At 41.4% G+C, this 20,529-nt stretch overlaps 1 protein-coding gene across 1 annotated transcript in view; it reads left to right on the forward strand.

The window, feature by feature from the left end:
- Positions 1-20,529, forward strand: part of APP (amyloid beta precursor protein) — a 238,051-nt gene that overhangs the window by 130,027 nt on the left and 87,495 nt on the right. Inside the window, exons 6-7 of the mRNA XM_059824454.1 lie at positions 3,414-3,616; positions 13,952-14,119. Coding sequence (XP_059680437.1) covers positions 3,414-3,616; positions 13,952-14,119 — 371 coding nt within the window. The remainder of the gene's footprint in view (positions 1-3,413; positions 3,617-13,951; positions 14,120-20,529) is intronic.

A 20,529-nucleotide genomic window follows, 5' to 3' on the forward strand; every position in this document is an offset into this window, starting at 1 on the left:
TTAGTTTCTGGTTTTTGACTTCATTCAAGAAGAAATATGTTAAAAGAACATAAAGCACTTCATCTCCCCATCCCCTTCTCTTTGGAAGACAGTACTAATAGGGGAAGAGACCAGCTTGACTTTGTATAAACAAAAATAAAACGAAGTAGACATCTGGGAAAATAACTACTTTTAGAGAAAGCCTGGAGTGCTTCTTTAGAACCTGAGTGTAGCTTCACACTTCTGTACAATGAGAGTTCCCTGTTAAATAGGGAAATAACATTCTAAAGCCCAATTTCAGGCATCTTAATTCTGTAAGTCTATAGCAAGGCTTTCACTTCCGTTTAGGTATCTAAATCTAAGGCAAAACCACTTCTGTTTTCATTGTTCCTTTTTCTTGAAACTTGCAATAAAATATAATCCTGTGAAATACTGCCCTTGTGATTGGGTCTTGCAGAATATGTTGCTAGCAGAAATATGATTTTTATAGGAGAGATCAAAATAGTAGAAGGAATATTCCAGTACATCTTTGTGCAAGCTTTTTAGAATATTTTCAGGAGCCTGATCCCGTAAACTGTTGTAGTCTTCCATTACTTCTGGCTTTTTTTACCTTCTCAGATGTCTAGTTCTTCAGCAAGCAGCAAGTCATAAAGGGGATGCAGGTGGGGGCTACCCTTAAGCATTTACTTCTGGTAAGTTACTGGAGAGGAAACAAGGGCCCACTGTAATCATGGGCATAGCCAAGGAATAAATAGAGAATTGTCTTCTTTCATCCTGCCCCCTTCACCATCACACCCCTGAAAAAGAAAAAAAAAAGGGGCGGGGGTGTGGAGCTTGGCCTTGATGCTGAGAATTTCCCAGCAAAATGCTGTGGACTGACATAGCTGAGTTAATTGCTTTTATGTAGCTAAAAACAGATGGATATTGGATGCATGCATACTAATTATTTTTGAAGTGGCTTTCCATGTGACTAATTGACTTTCCTTTGTTTCTTTAGGTTGTTTTTGTTGTCCTTTTTTAACTTTACAAGCTTGCCAATATCTGAGAGTGATCATTCATGTGAAAGGAAGAGGAAAAATAATTGCACTTTTTTTAAAGCATGCTGTGTTTGTAGCTTAGGTGAGAGAACGACAGAAAGCAGCTTTCTTTAATGTTGAAAGACATAGGGTGTCTGATGCTCTTGATCAAAATCTGCATGCCTTATACTCAGCATGCCTGGTTTAAATGTCTGTAGCTAGCCAAGACTAGAAGCCCCTTAACCTGGAGATCAGAAATAGATATTGGACTTATAAATCCACCTCAGTCTTGCAGTTGAAAGGTGATGGTGTACGTATAGCATTTATTTCATGCTCATGAAAAGATGAAATACTTGGTAAGAAAAATAAAACCAGAAGAAATCTATTGTGCAGAAAGGATTTACTAAAAACAAAGCAGAAAATGGCCGTACTGAAATTAGAATGGCAGGGGAAAACCACGCAGTGGAGATGGTGAAATTTCTAAGCCAGTTCTTTGAAATCAAGAAATTAAGAGAACCCAGTGGTTTTGTGCCCCTTTTTAGTCTTTCTCCCATGTAAATGGAAACAGGTCATCCCTTATTCAGACTCCTCTGCCAGTTAGCTGTTACCACAACTATACCATTTGTATAACTTACCTGGGCTTGAAAGCTTCATTATTACTTTAAGTCTCCCTTGTGTTTCTGGAGGCTAAATATTTTGAGGAGGAAGGAACAGGAGATTCATTCTTGTTTGTGTAGAGACTTAACTTTCTCCTAGTAGGGTCAGGCTTGTGGCATACCAGATTTTTATCAATAAATTTTTTAACTTCTTAATAGCCTATTAAGTAAGAACATACTGTCCTCCTTTTTGCTCTGAGTTCACTTTCAAAATTGTAGTAGGCAACCTGTTATAAAATGAAATATTACAGACTTGGTGTCTGAAATGAGGTAAAGGAGAGAAGTTGCTGACTTCACATAAAAGGTTGTTCAAGCATATGCGATGCCATGAAAAAGATGCAAAACCACTTGTGTATGAAGGTGACAAAAAGTCACTGCATGTTTGAATATTTAAAGATCATTTACTCATTAGTAATGAATTTCACATAGAAGATCAGAATAACAAACCTGAGGCCTTGCCACAGCTGGGCACTGAGTTAGGAAGCCTTTCAAAAGCAAGAGTAGCAGTAGCTGAGCATACATTTTTTGGCCTATTGCCTGTGTATCATTCAAAATGAAGAGTGATCCCAGAAAATTCTTAACATATTAAGCCACCAAATACATTTGATAGTCAAATGCAGTAGTCCCTCCTATCGTCCAAGACTGATTAAATCCTGAGGATTTTAGGCAGCTATATGAATTTAAAGCACTGTGATGGATAACAATGTTTAGCCCAATAGTTTGGGGTTTCTTTGTGAGTGTAGGGGTGCTTGTGTTGCCATCCTAATACACATTGGTACCACAGGTCTTTTATGGAGGTGTTACGGATCAGCTGTACAGCAGTGTTGGTAGTGCAGAGCATCTGAGCTGAGCTTGCCGTGCTGAACGTCTGCGTGCGTTGGCCGAGATGGCCGCTTCATCAGCAAAACTGTGTGGCTTTCACCTCTCCATCAGTGCCATTGTCACACAGAAGACCAAAACTGGGTCCTCTCCTTCTCTGGGTGTTAGATCCTGAAAGGCAACATCGTGGCCACCGTCTGCTTTCAGGTGCCAGAAGGAGATAAAACCTCAAATCGAAAACTATCAACAGTCAGCTAAACATGAGCTGCAGCATCACGTGTCGACGGTCTCTGTCCTGTCCTTTGTGAAAACACAGCTCTGTGCGCAGTTCCTGTAGAAGTAGCTTTTCCGTTCACAACACTACTTTAACAACAGAACAAAAAACTCAGCAGTCAGTGTAGACAATTCCAGGTCAGTTCAACACTTGGTAGTCCTCTGTGAGCGGCATGCAAGTTAGTCCATAGCAAGCCTCTGAGTAAGGTGTCTCCTGGGTGAGAAAGTCCCAAGGAACTCTCTTGTTTCCATGTCCATATGAACTGAGTGCTTTTTGAGCTAATTTGAGCTTCTTTCAAAATAAAAATTGATTTGATGATGGCAGCATGGAGCAAGCATGTTTGGAGTGTTATTCAGCTGTCAAAATACGGTATTGCTGATGGGGATTCTTTTTCCATTCCTCTGCAAAAGGAGGAGCTCCAGTCTGGCGTCTTGCTGGTTTTCTTACTGCATTGCTTATGTTGATTTTTTTGTTTGTTTTTTTAGCATTTCTGATTTCTTACTCTATGGGACATTCCAGAGTGTCTGATTCTTTCTTTAAAGGGGGGGGGGGGGGAGATGGAGAAACAGGTAACTTCTTGTCTTTATACTGTTTCTGAATAAAATGTTATCTCTTGTTATCTTGAAATCATTTTGTTGCTCACACATCATTATCATGTTCTTCATTTAGTGATGATAAGGTAGTAGAAGAACAACCAGAGGAAGATGAGGAGCTAACCGTTGTAGAAGATGAAGATGCTGATGACGATGATGATGATGGTGATGAAATTGAAGAAGAGACAGAGGAAGAATATGAGGAGGCAACTGAAAGAACTACCAGTATTGCGACCACTACCACCACAACTACAGAGTCTGTGGAAGAGGTTGTCAGAGGTAAATTCATGGGTATTTAGCTTGGGGCTGGGAAACTGATCCTGCTGCTTTTGCATGTTTGCCCTTTACGACAAAAAATGTTCCAAACAGCAAAATATCCTAAGTTGCAGCATTGTTATGCTTTGGCTTCTGTAATTTGCACGTTGAATCCCCCCCCTTTCCCATTGCAAATATTCTTTGGGGGTGCCTGTGTATGAAGTGTGGTCGTTGTGTATGAAGTGTGGTCGTTGTGTATGATGTGGATGGAAGCAGAAAGGTTGGTTTTATTTTAAAGTAACATTAAATAAAAGTTAACTGCCATATGTAGCAAATAGCACAGGAAAAGTATGTGTGTGGGTTATCACGTGCATGTTTTGCAGAAGGATAGGGAGTGTCAGTTCAAAGCAGGAGGTAGCACTACCTGGTTTGGTCGCTTATATTAACAGCAGTAATTAGTCATTTTGTGTGATTTCTGTTAGATACCTGTTTTCAGTATTTCTCCATGAACTAGTAATTCAGTAAAATTAGGTGAATTTAGAAACAACTATGTAGAAAAGTGAACCTAGTTAATAAGTTGTACTGGGGGGTGGGGAGGGGCAGAAATAGGAATGCGTTGCCCAAAAAAAAGAAAGCATGGAGTGAGAAAGAATTCTTCATTTCTGAAGTTTGTTTTTCATGATATTTTGTAGTTATTAACATAACTGCATTTTAAACTTTGAATTTTACCCTAGTCCATGGACAACACAGCAACATATTTTTGAATGCCACATTTCTCCTATGATACATATTTGAATGAATTATCCTTATATTTCTATTTTGATAAGTACAATTCCATATGGTGTAAATCTTGGCAAGATAGGTGCCGATTTTTCTCCAGTGCTTACATCTTTACTAGTAAGTGCTGGAGATGATGGCAGAAAATGAGATTAAAGACTACAGCTCAAAAGAAAGGAGTTGGGACCTACAGGAGGCAGAGGAAAAATGGCAGCGATTGGGGCAGTCATGAAACAAGGCAGAAAACATCTAGCCTGGCTCCTTTCCTCTCCCCTTGCTTTCCCATCCCCTGCCTCTGGAGGTGCTTGGGACTGAAGTGCCAGTGGAGTCCCCCATTTTACATGTGGCAGCGTCCTTTTCTCTTGAACTGTGGTGCCGAAGTTTGGTAGAACGGGTACGGAGCAGAGGGCTGCCAGCTACAATTCATCACATGTGCCGGGGACAGAAGGGTGCCCAAGAGGTGCTTTGAAAAACCAGAGTTACTTCATTTAGGTTTTTCTGTTCAGTCTACGTGCAGATAAGCTCGCTCATCAAAAGCGCTAATGCTTTGCTAAAATCACATGCAAATGTTTCTTTCTAAGGCTGGCAATGCAGTCTTGTGCGTTTCTGTCTTATATAACAACATTGAGTGTTTTGCTCAGTTTTTGGAGAGCCATTTCAGTGAGGAGGGGGAAGGAGCAGATTATGTTTAAATCTTTAAACCAATTAAATATATTTCCATACGTGAGCTTTCACCACCTGGGGATAAAACGCCCTGTTCTCGCTGGTAAATGAATATTGAGAGAGGAAAAAAAAAAAGAACACTTGACTTTAATGGGATTTTGGATGAGTGGAAATGAGGACAAATTAGGTAGAGCGTTTTTCTTTACTGAGGTTGACATTTCAAAGAGGTTAAGATATTTAGCCTTCAGGAAAATAGTGTGTAATAAAATGAATGTAAAATACAAAAGAGATGAGGCGAACTATTGAAGCTGCCTTTTAAAAATCCTTTAGAAACGTATACGCTTCCTAGCTGACAATGAAACGCTATTGTCCTGTTTTTCCAAAGTCTAAAATTTCCCACCTTGGGTGACTATGAGTAAAATATGTGTTGCTGCAAGTGAGGTGAGGGCAATCTGTTATCAATACAAGTTTTCAGCACAGTTCTGCCACAGCCCCTTGGGCTTTCTGACCTCCAGCTGTCCTGGGGCACGGAGGGTGCCGAGACTGTTCCTGAGTGCATGTAACTGGTATCGGACAGAGCTGCATTATGCAAAATGCTTGCTTATTTGTAAGTGTAGAAGTGTCAAAATAACTTAAAGCCTTGGCCCTTGCTTTTACTTCCCTTGCTGCACTTGAGAGAAAGCTTCCTACAGGGCCCCTGTCCTCCTGGTGCAGCCAGCAGATCCAGCATAGGAACTTCTGTGCTGAGCATCTGCTGTTGTCTTGCTGTTGCAAACAGAAAAGTTGGTCACTGTCAGTGCAAATGAAAGAGGCAGAGGTACCTTATAGACAACGTACGTATTAAGAAGTGGTCCGCCTTATGGAGACACCTAGAAAGCCTTTCCAGATGGGGTTAAGTGTCAGAGCTTTGTTCTCACGGATGTGAGCTCTGCTCAGGCTACTTTTCCTAAGCATTGCTAAGTGCAGTTCATAAAACCTATCCTAGGATGCTCTTCACAGACACTTTACAGCCAGTTTTATGTATGCTTTATGAAGCTGTAACTAATATTATATCATTAGCATTAGAGAGCACAGAGAATGGGTTTGTCCAATTTGAGAGGAGTTGGCATTTCATATGTGAAATCAACAAAGAGCTACTGTTCTAAAACCATGAATTAGAATCTAATTGTGGGCTGGTACTGAGCACTTTCTCCCCCAATCAATGGAATGATTGCTGTCAACCATAAATAATTGGAAAGCATAAATGTAATGTTACAGTTTAAAGACACTTGAGCTATTGTAGAATCAATTTGTCAGGCAATTTTATTTCTATGCATATTTTAATGAATCGTGATCAAAATAGCAATAGCAGAACTACTTGCAAACTTACTTCCAGTGAAAAGGAAGTTAGTCTTGCCTAGAGAATGGGAGAGGTCATTGGCAGGAGGACAGTCTTTTCATTCAGTTTCTGCAGGAACCATATTTTTATAAGCTATAGTGTTTACTCAAAAATGTGAATCAATTTTTCTTAGCATGGTACTTGCCAGTATTCACTTCCATGCCTTTTGTGAGGATCATCTCTACTCTCAGTTCATATGGAGTAGGGCAGCAAAACCAGTTTAAACTTTCAGATACATTCTTGCTGGAGTTCAGATGTTAAATCCAGATGATTGTGGGTCTGAGGTTGCAGGGATCCAAAGAGTGAAATTAATGTCAGGTTGACATTTTTCACCTTTGGTCACTGGGAGATGTTGTCACTGAATTTGTGCTGAAGAAGGTGTGGCTCATTTATGGAGCCCTGCAGGAAAACTGTGGCTCTTGACTTTTGTCCCTATATGGAGCAAGGGAGGTGACTCTCTGCTGGCCAGGATTTAAGCAAGGGAGCGGTTTGATTTCTGCTGTCATCATCGCAGCATCTCAGGTGTTGCAGAGCTGCTCCCGAGGCATCCAGGCTCCAGGTGATTCTTCCAGCACATGACTGAAGCAAGCAGGAGCGCTGCTCCCCCGTCATGGGCAATTGTTTGTGATTTCGTTTCTGCTCTCCTTCAGCACAGTAGGTGACAAGAAAAATCAGCCTCTCTTGGCATACAACAAAGAATAAGCAATTTCAGCTTACTGCTTCCCGTCAACATAGCAGTCAATCAGGTCTCATTTAAAGGAGAGCAGTGGGGTCAGCGCAGCAGCTTGGCAGAAAACACTTGGCAGCTTCTTCGCATACCTCTCAGCAGATGCGGGGGATTCAGGAGCCTAAGCTTGACCTGCCTCGTCTAGTGTATAACGTTGCCCTTTAGCAACTGGGTTTGCCTTCTGTAGTTCAGCTGGATTTCATTAAACAGTTAGGAGAGAATTTCAGCAGTGCTGCTTGACGTGACATCTTAACTGTGTTTACAACCTGGAGTTGCAAGCAAGGGACCATATGCTGGTTTCCTAGCTAGAGAAAGGTAGCCTGATATTTGTATGGTAGCTTTTAGCTTTATTGATCTAGCGTGGGTTTTTTTTCTGAAGATTTTTGTGTCTAAAAGACTTTAAATCCATTCGGTGACAGCTACCATCTATTCTAAGGCAAGGGAGGTTAACCCTCATTGCTAGACCTATCAGCTGTAAATTTTGAGATAATGTTAGTGGCATACGCTAGATTAATTGGGCTTTTTTTCACCCTCCGTAGCTTCGCCTCACTTTCTTCTTTGAAAGGTTATTATCTTTCTTTTAAAGTAGTAGTTCGTCTTCATTTGGTTCAAGACTACGCAGTATGCTTTAGTTGGAAAGTGATAATGTGTGATTGTATTCCATATTAAGAAAACATGGATAGGTTGTTATATGGATAGTTCACATTATGATAACTCTACTGTGTTTTTGTTAGGAGATCTTCATTAAGAATGATAATCTACTCTAACGTATGAACAAGAGCTGATAAAATTAACCTAATGGATTTGCATTAAAATAACTGATAGCTTGTAATTAGACACTATAATTTAAAGCACAGCTATTCCACCATAATACAATACTTCAAGATACGTTGCAATCAGAAGAAATCTTTTTTATGATCTGGTAATCTTGTTGATGGAAAAGCAATATATTATTACTATTTTGGGTCAAGGGCAAAAGTACTGAAATACTAAACACAGTAATAGTATGTTTTAGGTAAGGTTGGAGGGTGGAGAGTGGTTTCATTTGAAATATATCCTGACAGAAGAAATCCCCCAAGAATCTGTTTCCCTAGAGAAAATGTAATTTTACTATATTGAAGCAATAATTAATTGAATGTTTTGTTTTGCTGTGTAAAAAGACAAGCATGCACTTTTGGGCTAATCCTCATATTCACTGCCTTGCCATGTTAGCATAATCATGATATTATGGGGAAATGATACCTTTTCTGAAATACATATAAATTCATGAAATTTTATTGACCTGCCTTTAAAATCAAGCTGGGATTTTTATTTGGGTTCTGACCATCAGTAGTAACTATATGGCTCCTTGGTTCAAAATGTAGTGTATTGTGCACAAATAAATAGAAAATGTATTTTCACGTGTTTGTTCCACTTCAGAATTGTAAGGCTTTGTATTGTAGCTAAGTACACAATTAAATTTTTTTCGTATTCCAAATATCCCCCTCCAGTAACTTAAGAATAAACGTCAGAGAGAGAAATTCAATCTTAATTACACAGGATGGAAATTACAATTTTAGGGTATTTAACAGTTTTAGAAGAGCTGTTCTTCAGTATTGTGTTTAGAAGTCATCATTCTGCTTTTTTCTTTTAACTTTCTCAGTAGAAAGTATTTTAGCAATTGTGTAGCTTGTGCACCAACCTTATTCCTCAAGTATGTGCCAGCTTCACAGCTGTCTTCTCCTAATTCCAAAAAATTCTTCGGAAATTAGCTTTTGTCTTTGAGTACTCAAACTAAAATTTGGCTGCTGCTTCTAACCATATATTGAGAACGAGGATGTTTTATTTCAGTGAAATTATCTTTAAATATTCCCTTTTGATTAATACATTGAGCAAAACAGTATTGTGCCTTTTTGGAACACAAACAGTATAACTAAAAGAAAAACAGTGCATTTATTCTTGTCTAATTTTTCTCAGCTAGTTAAAAAATGGAGACTAATATAGATACATGTGTATTAATATCCTCAAACTATATAGCTCTCACTTCCGGAAGACGTGGAAGCCGTAATTGCTGCAGTTGTAATATTATACATACTAGTTCATGATTAAGTGGAGCATATACCTCATGATATATGTTTTGGAGAGGTTTATTACTTTGGCCTCTCTTGCATTAATCGATTACTCTGTTCTTTAATGAAATATAAATGGTAAAATACAAGCTTGTGATCCCACATACTTAAGCAGCTAAGTGTTTTAGGTCCTTGTTTAAGACTTGTTTGGGTCCCGTGTGATTATGATACACAGTTTGAACTGACAGCAACGTAGACAAAGCAAACACATACCAGCGCAGTGAGTTGGTTCATACTACCAGTATGATTTTTTTTGTATGTACTTGACAATACCAACTTCAGACTTGAAGGGCTGGTAGTATAGAGTGAGTCATCTATACAGTATGTTTTCCATTACCGTGGCTAAATTAAAGAACTTGTAATATTTATAAACCAGCATGATGGTATCTTTCTACTGTGGCATTAAGGTAAAGGGTATTTTCAGAGGTGTAAACTAAACATAGGACCCAACTTCCAAGACAGGTCGGAGTTGGTAGTCTAACTCCTCCTGTTTGTCCTTTAATCTTAAATCTCTTCAAATTTAATTTCTCGTTTAAGGTTTGGGACTGACTGTGCCAGCATTTAAATGAGCTTAGTTCTCATGATCATGTAAATAAATTCAAATCCTGAAGAAAATACTGAGTAACCTTGATGTTTAGAGTGATAGAAGTATGTAAATGTAGCTTTAATTTTTTTTTCCCCCATTAGAAGTTTAAATTTTATTTCAGATTCCTCAACTGAAAATGATGTTCACAGAGTAAGTGTTAGTCCCATGTGGAAAAAAAAAGCATGGAGCTGAGATTTTGAAATAAAGCAATTATAATTTCACTTGGAAATAAAATCGGTTTTCTTCAAGGAACAGAAAGAAACAATTTATATGGTAATGAAAAAATTTTAAATGCCATTCAGAACCGTATTTTGTATTTCCCTCTGTAAAAACTGATCATTAAAAGTATCTATAATGTTTGCACATAAATTCTCATTAGCTCTACTTACAGCATTTTGGTAAATGAGTGTTTATGGAAGTACTTTGTGTAAAGCCACTGTAAATCAGTGTCCACATACTTGAAGACTCTGTATTTCCTAGGGTGCTGAAGTCTGTGCTCTTCAAAGAAAAAATAACACAGTCAGTGCCGATGTTTAGCGTAACTGATTAGTTTTCAGTATAACACTTTAACTATTAATTTAAAAGCAAATCAGAAAGCTTTGCCAAAGCACTGTCCTTCAGGAGATGATCTACCTGCTTGGTTAGAAACAACTCTTTTTGCATTGAGAGGCTGGAATAAGTATAAGAAGCTTGGAATGAGGAAAGTTGAATTAGACTTTCCTGATTATCTCAGAAATAATTTGCCATATCTAAGGTTTCAGAGGATGAAGGTATTGGCAACTGCAGTCTTTGGTTTAGGGCACAGAGAAGATGAGAGAAATTTTACTATTGAAGAAGGATGGTTTGAAAACTGTAAGCGTCTGAAAACAGAATTTAGACCACTTATGAATCCGGGTTGTGGCAAAGTCTTGTCCTCTTTAATTTTATCCAGTTTCATGGAGCCAAAGGCAAAAAATGCATCTTTGGAGGGGGGAGAGTGAGCAAGTTCCTTCAACAAAGCAAGGCTCACCATTAATGCTGTACTGGATACAAATTATCTGTTGTATCAAGTAAAATCGAATTACACAGTGGCAAAAAGTAACTCATCTTTTAATCAGTTTTCAGCAACAAGATTAATATGTGAAGCAAAGACAGCTTTTAATTTTTTGATGAATCATTTAGCAGTGTATGCAACCTGCCTGCTGCTAATATCTGTGAAAATACCGTAGCTCATTCATCATAGGCATTAATTGCTACACTCGGTAGTAGTGGAGGGGGAAATGGTATTTGGATTAATATCCCAAGAAAACCTGTTGAATTTCCCATCTCTGCACTTCATTTCCCCATCTCGGGTGAGGTGGTACAGCTGAGGATCAAATGCAGAGGCTTTTTTCTATAAGGACAAGTGATGGGGATATGGAAAGGCATGGGAGGAGCAACTGGCCCACCAACAGGAGCGATGGGACCATTTCCCAGGCACTGAAGCTGGCTTAAAAATGTGTCTTTGCCCTGAAGTAGGGGTGAAGGAATGCTACTCTGAGCCCTCCGCAGAGAACAGGCGGTGGTGGTGACACTGGGAAAGGGATGACAGCAGCAAGAAGTTTCCTAGGCTGGACCAGCAACAGGCTTCCCTCAGAGCAATCATGAAACAGTAACCCAGACCATTTTTCCTCTCTCTTGTTTAATCTTCATTTAGGTCATAAACTGTTTGCACAGTAGACCATTTCTCTCTGCGATGAAATAATTACTATTTAGGTCTCACCACTAGCAGTACAGTCGGCTGTGCAGGCTGGAGGGAAGGATGTCCCTCCACTGCCCTGTACTGTCACCACCAGCCTGGTGGGAGATGGCAGGTCAGGCAGGAGGCAGGTCCCTGGCCACAACACTGGGCTGCAGTGCTTCAGGCTTGCTCTTTTTAATATGTTACCCTGTGGTTGCCTGAACGCTGGTTCAAGTGCGTCTTCATGTGTGTAAATGGCTTCAGTTTCCAAAGAGCCAGTTCCTTGTTATTGGTGGCATCAGTTATTTGGTGGGCAATTACCTTTGCTTTTGCACATGCAAAAAAAAAAATCTCTGCTGCTATTTCTGTAAGAGAGGTACCTATAGGAAATTTCAGATTAAATCTGTAAACCGTTTCCATCCTGATAACGTTTAACAGTGCAAAATGAAGTAAATCAGACTTTGTAGCAGAACTAGTATTTTGAGGGAAATCTAGAAGGCGCTTACTGTGTGGGTAGAGGTCAGCCCATAGTCAACATGAACTAAGAAAGACTGAGTTGTGGAGACCTTTGTGTTTTTTGAAGTGACATTTCCTGTCAGCAAAAATTCTCTTGATTATACCTGTCTTTTTAATGTCAAGAGTCACCATCTATTTTTAATTGACATGTGGCAGCTCTTCCAAGGCTGTGAAAAATTAGCTCTGTGTTAAGATTTGACTGTGTAATTGGACAGCAGAGGTGGATTTGATTTTAAAATAAATCAGAAGAAACACTTGTATACTAAATGTGGTCTATAATTAATCATATGGTAGCATATAATTAATTGTAATTAACGTGTTGTACAATTAAATATGCTTATTTTGTTTTTTCTTAAAGTAAAAAAACCTAGTATTTCTTCACCCCCTGCTATTCCTTGCCCCCTAATTGCTTGGTACGGAATTGCAATGTTTATAGCAAATCCTTTATGTTTGCCTACACTTGGATCTGTTTCTCTTAGACCAAATGTATGCTCCCTATAATTGATTCTGGATTTTATTTATAGATACGATACGTGAATATGTTAAACACATGTAAAAGTATAGCTATATTATATATTTAAGGAAATGTAGGTATACACTGACTGCCAATGACAATAGGACATAAAATCGATTTATAAATAGCGGTGTTCCTGGATAGAGTGACGTGATGGATCAGGACAGACTCTGAAAAGCGGGATTCTTTGTAGCCGACATCTGAGAGGTGATGAGCGTGTGGGGGATTTTCAGTGCTAATGCACCGATACTTCTTCATACCTTTCAACCCTTAGGGGCCTGCCTTCCACAAAATTCAAATATACGCACAGAATTTAGAAGCCTCTAGTTGAACCTACCAGGTTGTCTGCCGATGCAGCGCTTGGGTTGAAAGCAAATGAGAGGCGTATTGTTGTTTAACATTATGTAGATTTGAAACGACTTATGCGGCACGTTGAAAGATAAAACTGGTTTTGTCTGTTTGGAACATTATTGGTAAAGGGCTATTCGTTTACATGTGTAATTGGCTGAATTCCAAATTGCAGGCAGAATTTGCTTTGTCTTCCTTTAATTTGTGTAGTTTGGTTCTTCCCTCAGGTTTTCATGCATTGCAGGATGTAAGCAGAGACTGTGCCAGCTCACAATGAACACAAACGGTTTTAATTTTTTTCCTGTATATGTTCACTGGGGCTGAGATTTCCTCCCATGGATGGGTTAAAGCTATGGCAGTAATTTTATATATGTGAGCCCTCGAACTATGAATTAAAAACCCTGTGCTGGTCAGCTTGCCGAGGGAGTTTCTTTGACAATGACTATATATAAATAGGTCTGAAGAGCATTTGGTTTGCTCTGTAACTCATAAATATTTTGGTTTTGTTTTTTCTTTTGTATAAGCTAGGAAACCTTCTCAGTTTGGGCAGGGAGGAGGTATATAGTTAAAAAACAACAAGAAAAAATATGGCTCCTTCTGCTTTCTGATGTTCCCCTTCCAGACAGGTACCAAGGAGGCTGCTTGGGCAGGTATCTGCCTGGGGCCATCGGCAGACCCCGTGGACAGCCAGTAGTTGTACCCCTCTGGCCTAGAAGCAGATGAAACCACGCTTGTACCATTGCCACCGCACTGGAGCTTGTTGCAGGGCAACACCTCTCCGTGTGTGCAGATAAAGTAGCGAAAAACATAAAAGAATAGGCAGGCTAAGGTGACTTAGTGGCACGAATCTGAATCCGTTCAAAATTTACCTTTGTTGTCTCTGGGGTGGTTTTCCGGGGAAGGGTTTCCCGTTCCCTGAAACACCTCCTTGGTGCATCTTCTTCCTCGCTCACATGTGTGGGCATTGAGAGGCGCCTAATTAAGAAACTGAGACAATACCATTTTCACGCTAAATGTGGTTCCTCTGGGTCTCCTGTGACTAGAGGTGTGCTCTGAGCAAGCCGAGACTGGTCCCTGCCGCGCGATGATCTCCCGCTGGTACTTTGACGTGGCCGAAGGAAAGTGCGCGCCCTTCTTTTACGGCGGCTGCGGCGGGAACCGGAACAACTTTGACTCGGAGGAGTACTGCATGGCGGTCTGTGGCAGCGTCAGTAAGTGCCCCTCCATGCCTCCCTCGCTCCCGCCCCTCGGGAGTGGGCCTGGGCTCACACTAACCCCCGGCCGCGGTCTGTCCAACGCCTCCGCTCACCACTAGATCCTCATTAGCCTCTCGCTAACCCAGCATGGTAGTGGGCAACTTCTTGGTGCTGTAGGTGGGGGTCTGCAAGTAGGTAGATAAAAGCCTAACGCTTCTTTAGATGAGGCCTTTGCACTCACCTTCTCTTAACTTTCTATGAGAGCGTACTGACATCTTGTGTGTCTCTGTGTGTGCATGTACAATGTATGTGCAGGAAAAAGCAAACTTTAGGGAAGCCTCAGGTAAGTTTAAAAATAGCTCATAGTTCGTGCAGTGCATTTTCATGTATCATTTCTGACCTTTTTTAATCAAAGCTCATTATAATACTAGAATATTTATTTCCAGCCTCGGAAGAACTGATTCTTTTTGCTTGTTTGTTTGTTTTTAGTTTGACTGAATACTTTGTGTGTGTTTGCAATGAAAAGGGGAGAAATGACATTTCATTTTTAGGTTTCCCTGAGGGCCGCGATGCACATGGATGTGAATCACCTCCCGCTTATCTTGTTTAACACAGCATTTATTTTAATGATCATTTTCTGTGAAGAAAGAGTGTTCACACTGTGATTTTGGTTTGAGAAGGATGGCTTTCTCCATCACAGGGCATTGAATCAGATGCTGGATTTATCAGCTGTGTTACGGTTTAGGAGCCTCTGGTACACTCCCCTCCCATCTGCCTTGCCTGCACGTACTCTCAGGAGAGTATTGGCTACCATTTACATCTGAACATCTAAGAGCGAGTATGTATCTCACTGTCCTGCCTGCTTACAGGGCATGGAGAAGCAGAACAGAAGCAGTACATTAGGGCTGCTTTTAGTATAATGTTTTCCAAACTGCACCTCAGAATATTTCCAATAAGTAGAAGGCTTAAAAATGCACACAAACGCAGGCATCGAGGTGTTTTATGTGTGTCGTGAAGCAGAGGAGCTGGCATATTTTATTGGAGCGGGAGCAAGAGCAGTCGTGGAGGCAGGATTGCTGCTCTGATGCTCCAGCTGCATTTCACGTTGGCATCTTTTAGAGCTGTTGATGGCAAAGCTCCATGGAGGGACGTGGAGAAAGACTACCACAAGGCCCAGTGAGGAGGACACCTTATGGACAGTGGTCAGTTTCTGCAACAAGACAGAAGATGTAGCGAAGAGAGAGAACAACTGTGCAGTAGATTGGAGTGAGATCTATAATATGTTTGCTAAAGGAATGACATTTTGAGCCATTAAGTTCCTGTGTTAGGTAAGACATTTCTGGAGATGCCAAAAAAATCAGATGTCTCTGATTGCGTGTCCTATGACAGGCGAGAAAAACTGGGACTTCATAACGAGTTAAATTAGGACAGTGGTAGAAAAAAAGATAATTTTAAAGAAGAAATATTTATGCAATGAAAAATGCAGGATATGTGATATTGACAAGCAGTTGATATTGTAGACGTGGAAGGATGAAAGAAAATTAAACTTGAAGATAGCTGGCTCAAGCAGATTAGAGGCATAGAAAAAAAAATTCTGCAGTGAGAGAGATGTTGAACAATAACCCTAGAAAAGCCACTTGAGCTTTTCTCAATTTAGTTTCAGGTAGCCGAGGTGAGCCTGTGTTTATTCTTTACTGTTATGGCCAACAGAGAATTTGTAAAGGATGATTACCTTTTTCAGTCATGCGTGGGTGCGTATCATGCTTAAGTGGTGATTGCATCCCAGACAAGATGATGGCCATCGAAACTAATGGTGGAAAATAGCTGAGAAACTGAACCTTTTGCTACTTTGCATCTGGAAGTAGTCCCGGTTAGCAAGGGAAGAATAACGGCACTGAACATGATTTACCTGCACAGCGCTTTGGATACTTTAGGCGTTTACCTTGGTCTGTAAGAGGCAAATGAAAGTCACCTACCTCTGGTATTACACCTCTTGTGACAGTACCTGTTCCTTTCCCCAGAAGTTTAAAAAGAAGGGCGGGGGGGGCAGCGCTTCATCCTTACACGTCACGTCCAACAAGGTAGGACTCAATGAAAAATAGCTATTGGCTTTTTGTGCTCTGCATTTCATTTTTATGGCCAGCAGAAGGGTTACTAAAAGCTGCTTACGCAGGTTCTTGTTGGAAAAAGTCATCCTTTTCACATACCATGTTAAGGATTAAGAATTATTATTGCCTTTGTCAGCATTACTAAAAAATAGAGAATATTTTTGTGAATGCTGGACAACAGCATAAATGAGGTCTTGTAGTAGATATTGAGTCTTGCAAGATTGCAGTTTTGTTAAAGGTCCGGTTTTTACAGATTTGTTTTGTCTCCTGGTCTTCAAGCTGAGCCATATGGATGCATTTCTCTGTCCAAATTCTGCAGTGGGACTGTGCAGACTCAAATATCTTCTAACATCGTGCATCTTGCATACAGAGCTGTAGTTGCTTACCCAGCACTTCAAATGTGAGAGTTTCATTTCTGTCTTTCATAGTGCTGCAAAATTATTACACAGAGGGAGGGTGTTGCTGTCTAAAAGAGCAGTCGCATCACAAAACAGACTTCATGAGAATTACTCTTACAGAGAATTGCTTACTTGAAGGGATGAGACTCTGATTTGTCACATTGATAATGCAGTGGTGTTACTTTTCATACACAGGTTGTAGGTGAAATCATAGCACCGACTGCTTGTAACAGCAAGCCAGCAGTTTACTGTTACTGCATTTCCCAATAACCTAGTGAACTTTTTGCAGGAAATCTTCTGCTACAAGGGGTGACCTGAGCCATGATCTTCAAAAGAATATTACAGATTGAATGAAACTTGAAAATTAGATTGTCTTCCTTCTTCAGGCTTGTCTCTTGGCAGCAAAAGTTGTTCAGTCTGTGCTTGTGCTGTTTGGGAGGATAAATGATCTTCTCTTCTAAAACTGGCATTTCTTATGCAGCATGTGAAATCAGAAACAACTTCTAAATTTGCTGTATAGCATATCCATTAGGATATTCAGATGACCCCAGGCGATTTCTCTCTGTCTTACGGAAGTTGGTGTTTTGGTATTTTTCCTGGGTTCAGTTCAATAAAACAATGCCAAGAGCATTACCATTTCTATTCTTTTCATAGGTATCTTGGTTTACTTTGGGATTGCCAATTTTGGGTCATTTTGTCTTTAAGGAAGATGGAGTTAGGTTGAGTACTTGAACTTCATGGCTTCATTTGCACAACTGTCAATGAGGAAAAATAGAGCAGGTCTCGTCTTTTGAAGCAGATCTCACAGAGGACTTTTCCCTGATTTTCTTCAGCAGTTGCTCAAACAACATTTGAGTCTATTGGGTACACTTCCCATGCTACTTTAGTTATCTTTTTGTTCCTGTATTTTCATGTTATGTCAAAGCGTTCCATACTCTGATCTATACACTTATTTCTGTTCCTAAAATCACAGAATCACAGAATGGTTTGGGTTGGAAGGGACCTTTCAAGGCCATCTAGTCCAACTCCCCTGCCATAAGCAGGGACATCTTCAACTAGACCAGGTTGCTCAGAGCCCCGTCCAGCCTGATCTTGATTGTTTCCAGGGATGGGGCATCTACAACCTCTCTGGGCAACCTGCACCAGTGTTTCACCACCCTCAGTGTAAAAAATTTCTTCCTTAAATCTAGGCTGAATCTCCCCTCTTTTAGTTTAAGACCATCACCTCTTGTCCTATCGCTACAGGCCCTGCTAAAAAGTCTGTCCCCATCTTTCTTATAAGTCCCTTTAAGTATTGAAAAGCTGCAAGAAGGTCTCCTCGGAGCCTTCTCTTCTCCAGGCTGAACAACCCCAACTCTCTCAGCCTTTCTTCATACGAGAGGTGTTCCAGCCCTCCCATCATTTTTGTGGCCTCCTCTGGACCCACTCCAACAGGTCCAAGTTCATCACTGATGGGAAAGGATCCAGTTCTGCTGTCGATGCCCCAGCCTGTGCTCACATCTCTGCTAAGACTTATCATAGGAAACATTACTGGGGCCAGGTATTTCCTCCAGGAGACCCCTTTGAGGTGCAACATCTGGACAAGCCCCAGGTTCAATACAGTGGTGAGAACATCCCCGCTGCAAGCTCTCCTGCCTGCCAGGCTCCAGCAGCATCTCCACTGCAGCCTTTGAAGCTGCCACCAACAGCAGAGCTGCACATCAGGAGCAGCCCCAAGAGCAGCCACTTTTGGACCTGGGAGGAGCAGCCCAGAGGCAGGAGCCAGGGTGCAGAGATGACCTTTGGTGTGGCCCTGAAACCCCCCCCCCCCCGCCATGGCAGCATGGCTTCGGTGCCCTGTAGCACCTTGTCAAAGGACTTGTGCTCTTCATGGCCACCTCTCCAGCCACGGCACCTGTCGCTGCCGGCGCGCGTAAGCTGGCTGGCAGGAAAAGGCTCAAGAGACTTATTTGTCCAGGGCTCATTAACTCCTGCTTCAAAGATCCAGGCTGTGGACAGAAGAATTAAAAAGCCTGGCTTTAATTAACAAATCCTCCCCGAGAGCCACTGGTCAGGCATTTTCACAGAATCACTAAGGTCGGAAAAGACCTGTAAGATCATCAAGTCCAACCATCAGCGCAACACCACCATGCCCAGTAAACCATGTCCCACAATGCCACGTCCACATGTTCCTTGAATACCTCCACTGATGGTGACTCCACCACCTCCCTGGGCAGCCTGTTCCAGTGTTTCACCACTCTCAGTAAAGAGATTTTTCCTAATATCCAATGTAAACCTCCCCTGGCACAACTTGAGGCCAATTCCTCTTGTCCTGTCACTAGTCACTTGGGAGAAGAGACCAACACCCACCTCCCTGCAACCTCCTTTCAGGTAATAGTAGAGAGCGATAACGTCTCCCCTCAGCCTCCTCTTCTCCAGACTGAACAACCCCAGCTCTCTCAGCTGCTCCTCATAAGACTCGTGCTCCAGACCCCCCACCAGATTTGTTGCCCTTCTCTGGACACGCTCCAGCACCTCAGTGTCCTTCTTGTAGTGAGGGACTCAAAACTGAACACAGTATTCGAGGTGCGGCCTCACCAGAGCCGAGTACAAAGGTACAATCACTTCCCTAGTCCTGCTGGCCATGCTATTTCTGATAGAGGCCAGGATGCCGTTGGCCTTCTTGGCCACCTGGGCACACTGCTGGCTCATATTCAGCTGGCTGTCAATCAACACCCCCAGGTCCTTTTCTGCAGGGCAGCTTTCCAGCCACTCGTCCCCAAGCCTGTAGCATTGCATGGGGTTGTTGTGACCCAAGTGCAGAACCCGGCCCTTGGCCTTGTTGAACCTCATCCAATTGGCCTCTGCCCATCGATCCAGCCTGTCCAGATCCCTCTGCAGAGCCTTCCTACCCTTAAGCAGATCAACACTCCCGCCCAACTTGGTGTCATCTGCAAACTTGCTGAGGGTGTACTTGATCCCCTCATCCAGATCATTGATAAATACATTAAACAAGACCGGCCCCAAAATTGAGCCCGGGGGGACTCTGCTTGTGACCGGCTGCCAACTGGATTTGATTCCATTCACCACGACTCTCTGGGCTCGGCCATCCAGCCAGTTTTTTACCCAGCGAAGAGTTTGTTTTCCTCTGGTTTTGTCTACTGTTTCAGTATTGCCATACTGCTTCTCCTTATTCTTCATAATTTTGCTGAATAGAAATGGTGATGAAAATGATTGGAAGTGCTGAATACCATACGTTTCAGCACCTAAGTGAGATCTTGTCTTTGGAACTGATCCAGTGTTGCTGGAAGAGGTTTCTTATGTGGTTTTAGAAAGCTTTGGATCAGGCAAATGCCACCTCCACTCAAATCCCATGAAAAAAAAAATAGTGGAGAAGAGTTCCCATCTAGGCCACTCCTCTTCTGTCCTGCTTGGATTTGTTTTTTGCCCCCTTGTGACCCTTAACTTAATGTTTCTATTTGATCTTTGTCCTCCCACCCCTCCCCACCCCATGCTTACTTATTTATTCCATTCCATTCTTTACTCCTTTTCTCTCCAGTGGTCACATTTTTGTTGCTCCCTTGTGTCCCGTAAATATCCAGTGAGCCTCTCTTAGGCAGGAAACAAGATGGACACTAAAAGCACACTTTTCCTTTGTCTAGCTGTAGTCTGTTTTGCAGGATAAACTAGTTTGATTTTACAGAGAAGAATATGAAACAGTGGGTAGTGACTGGATTTCTCTTGAAGAGTGGGCAAAGGACAAAAGGGTGGGATGTGAGTTTATTTTTCTCATAATACATTGAAAATGGACTGAACCAAAACCTGAGGATGTTCTGTTTATATGCTATAAATACTGAAAGTATGAATACTGAATGCTAATAACCCGAACACATTGTCTACAGAAAAGAATTCATGTTTTATTCTGCTTCCTTGCTGAAGA

This window comes from Gavia stellata, chromosome 1 (genome assembly GCF_030936135.1).
Source record: "Gavia stellata isolate bGavSte3 chromosome 1, bGavSte3.hap2, whole genome shotgun sequence".
NCBI classification, from domain to species: Eukaryota; Metazoa; Chordata; class Aves; order Gaviiformes; family Gaviidae; genus Gavia; species Gavia stellata.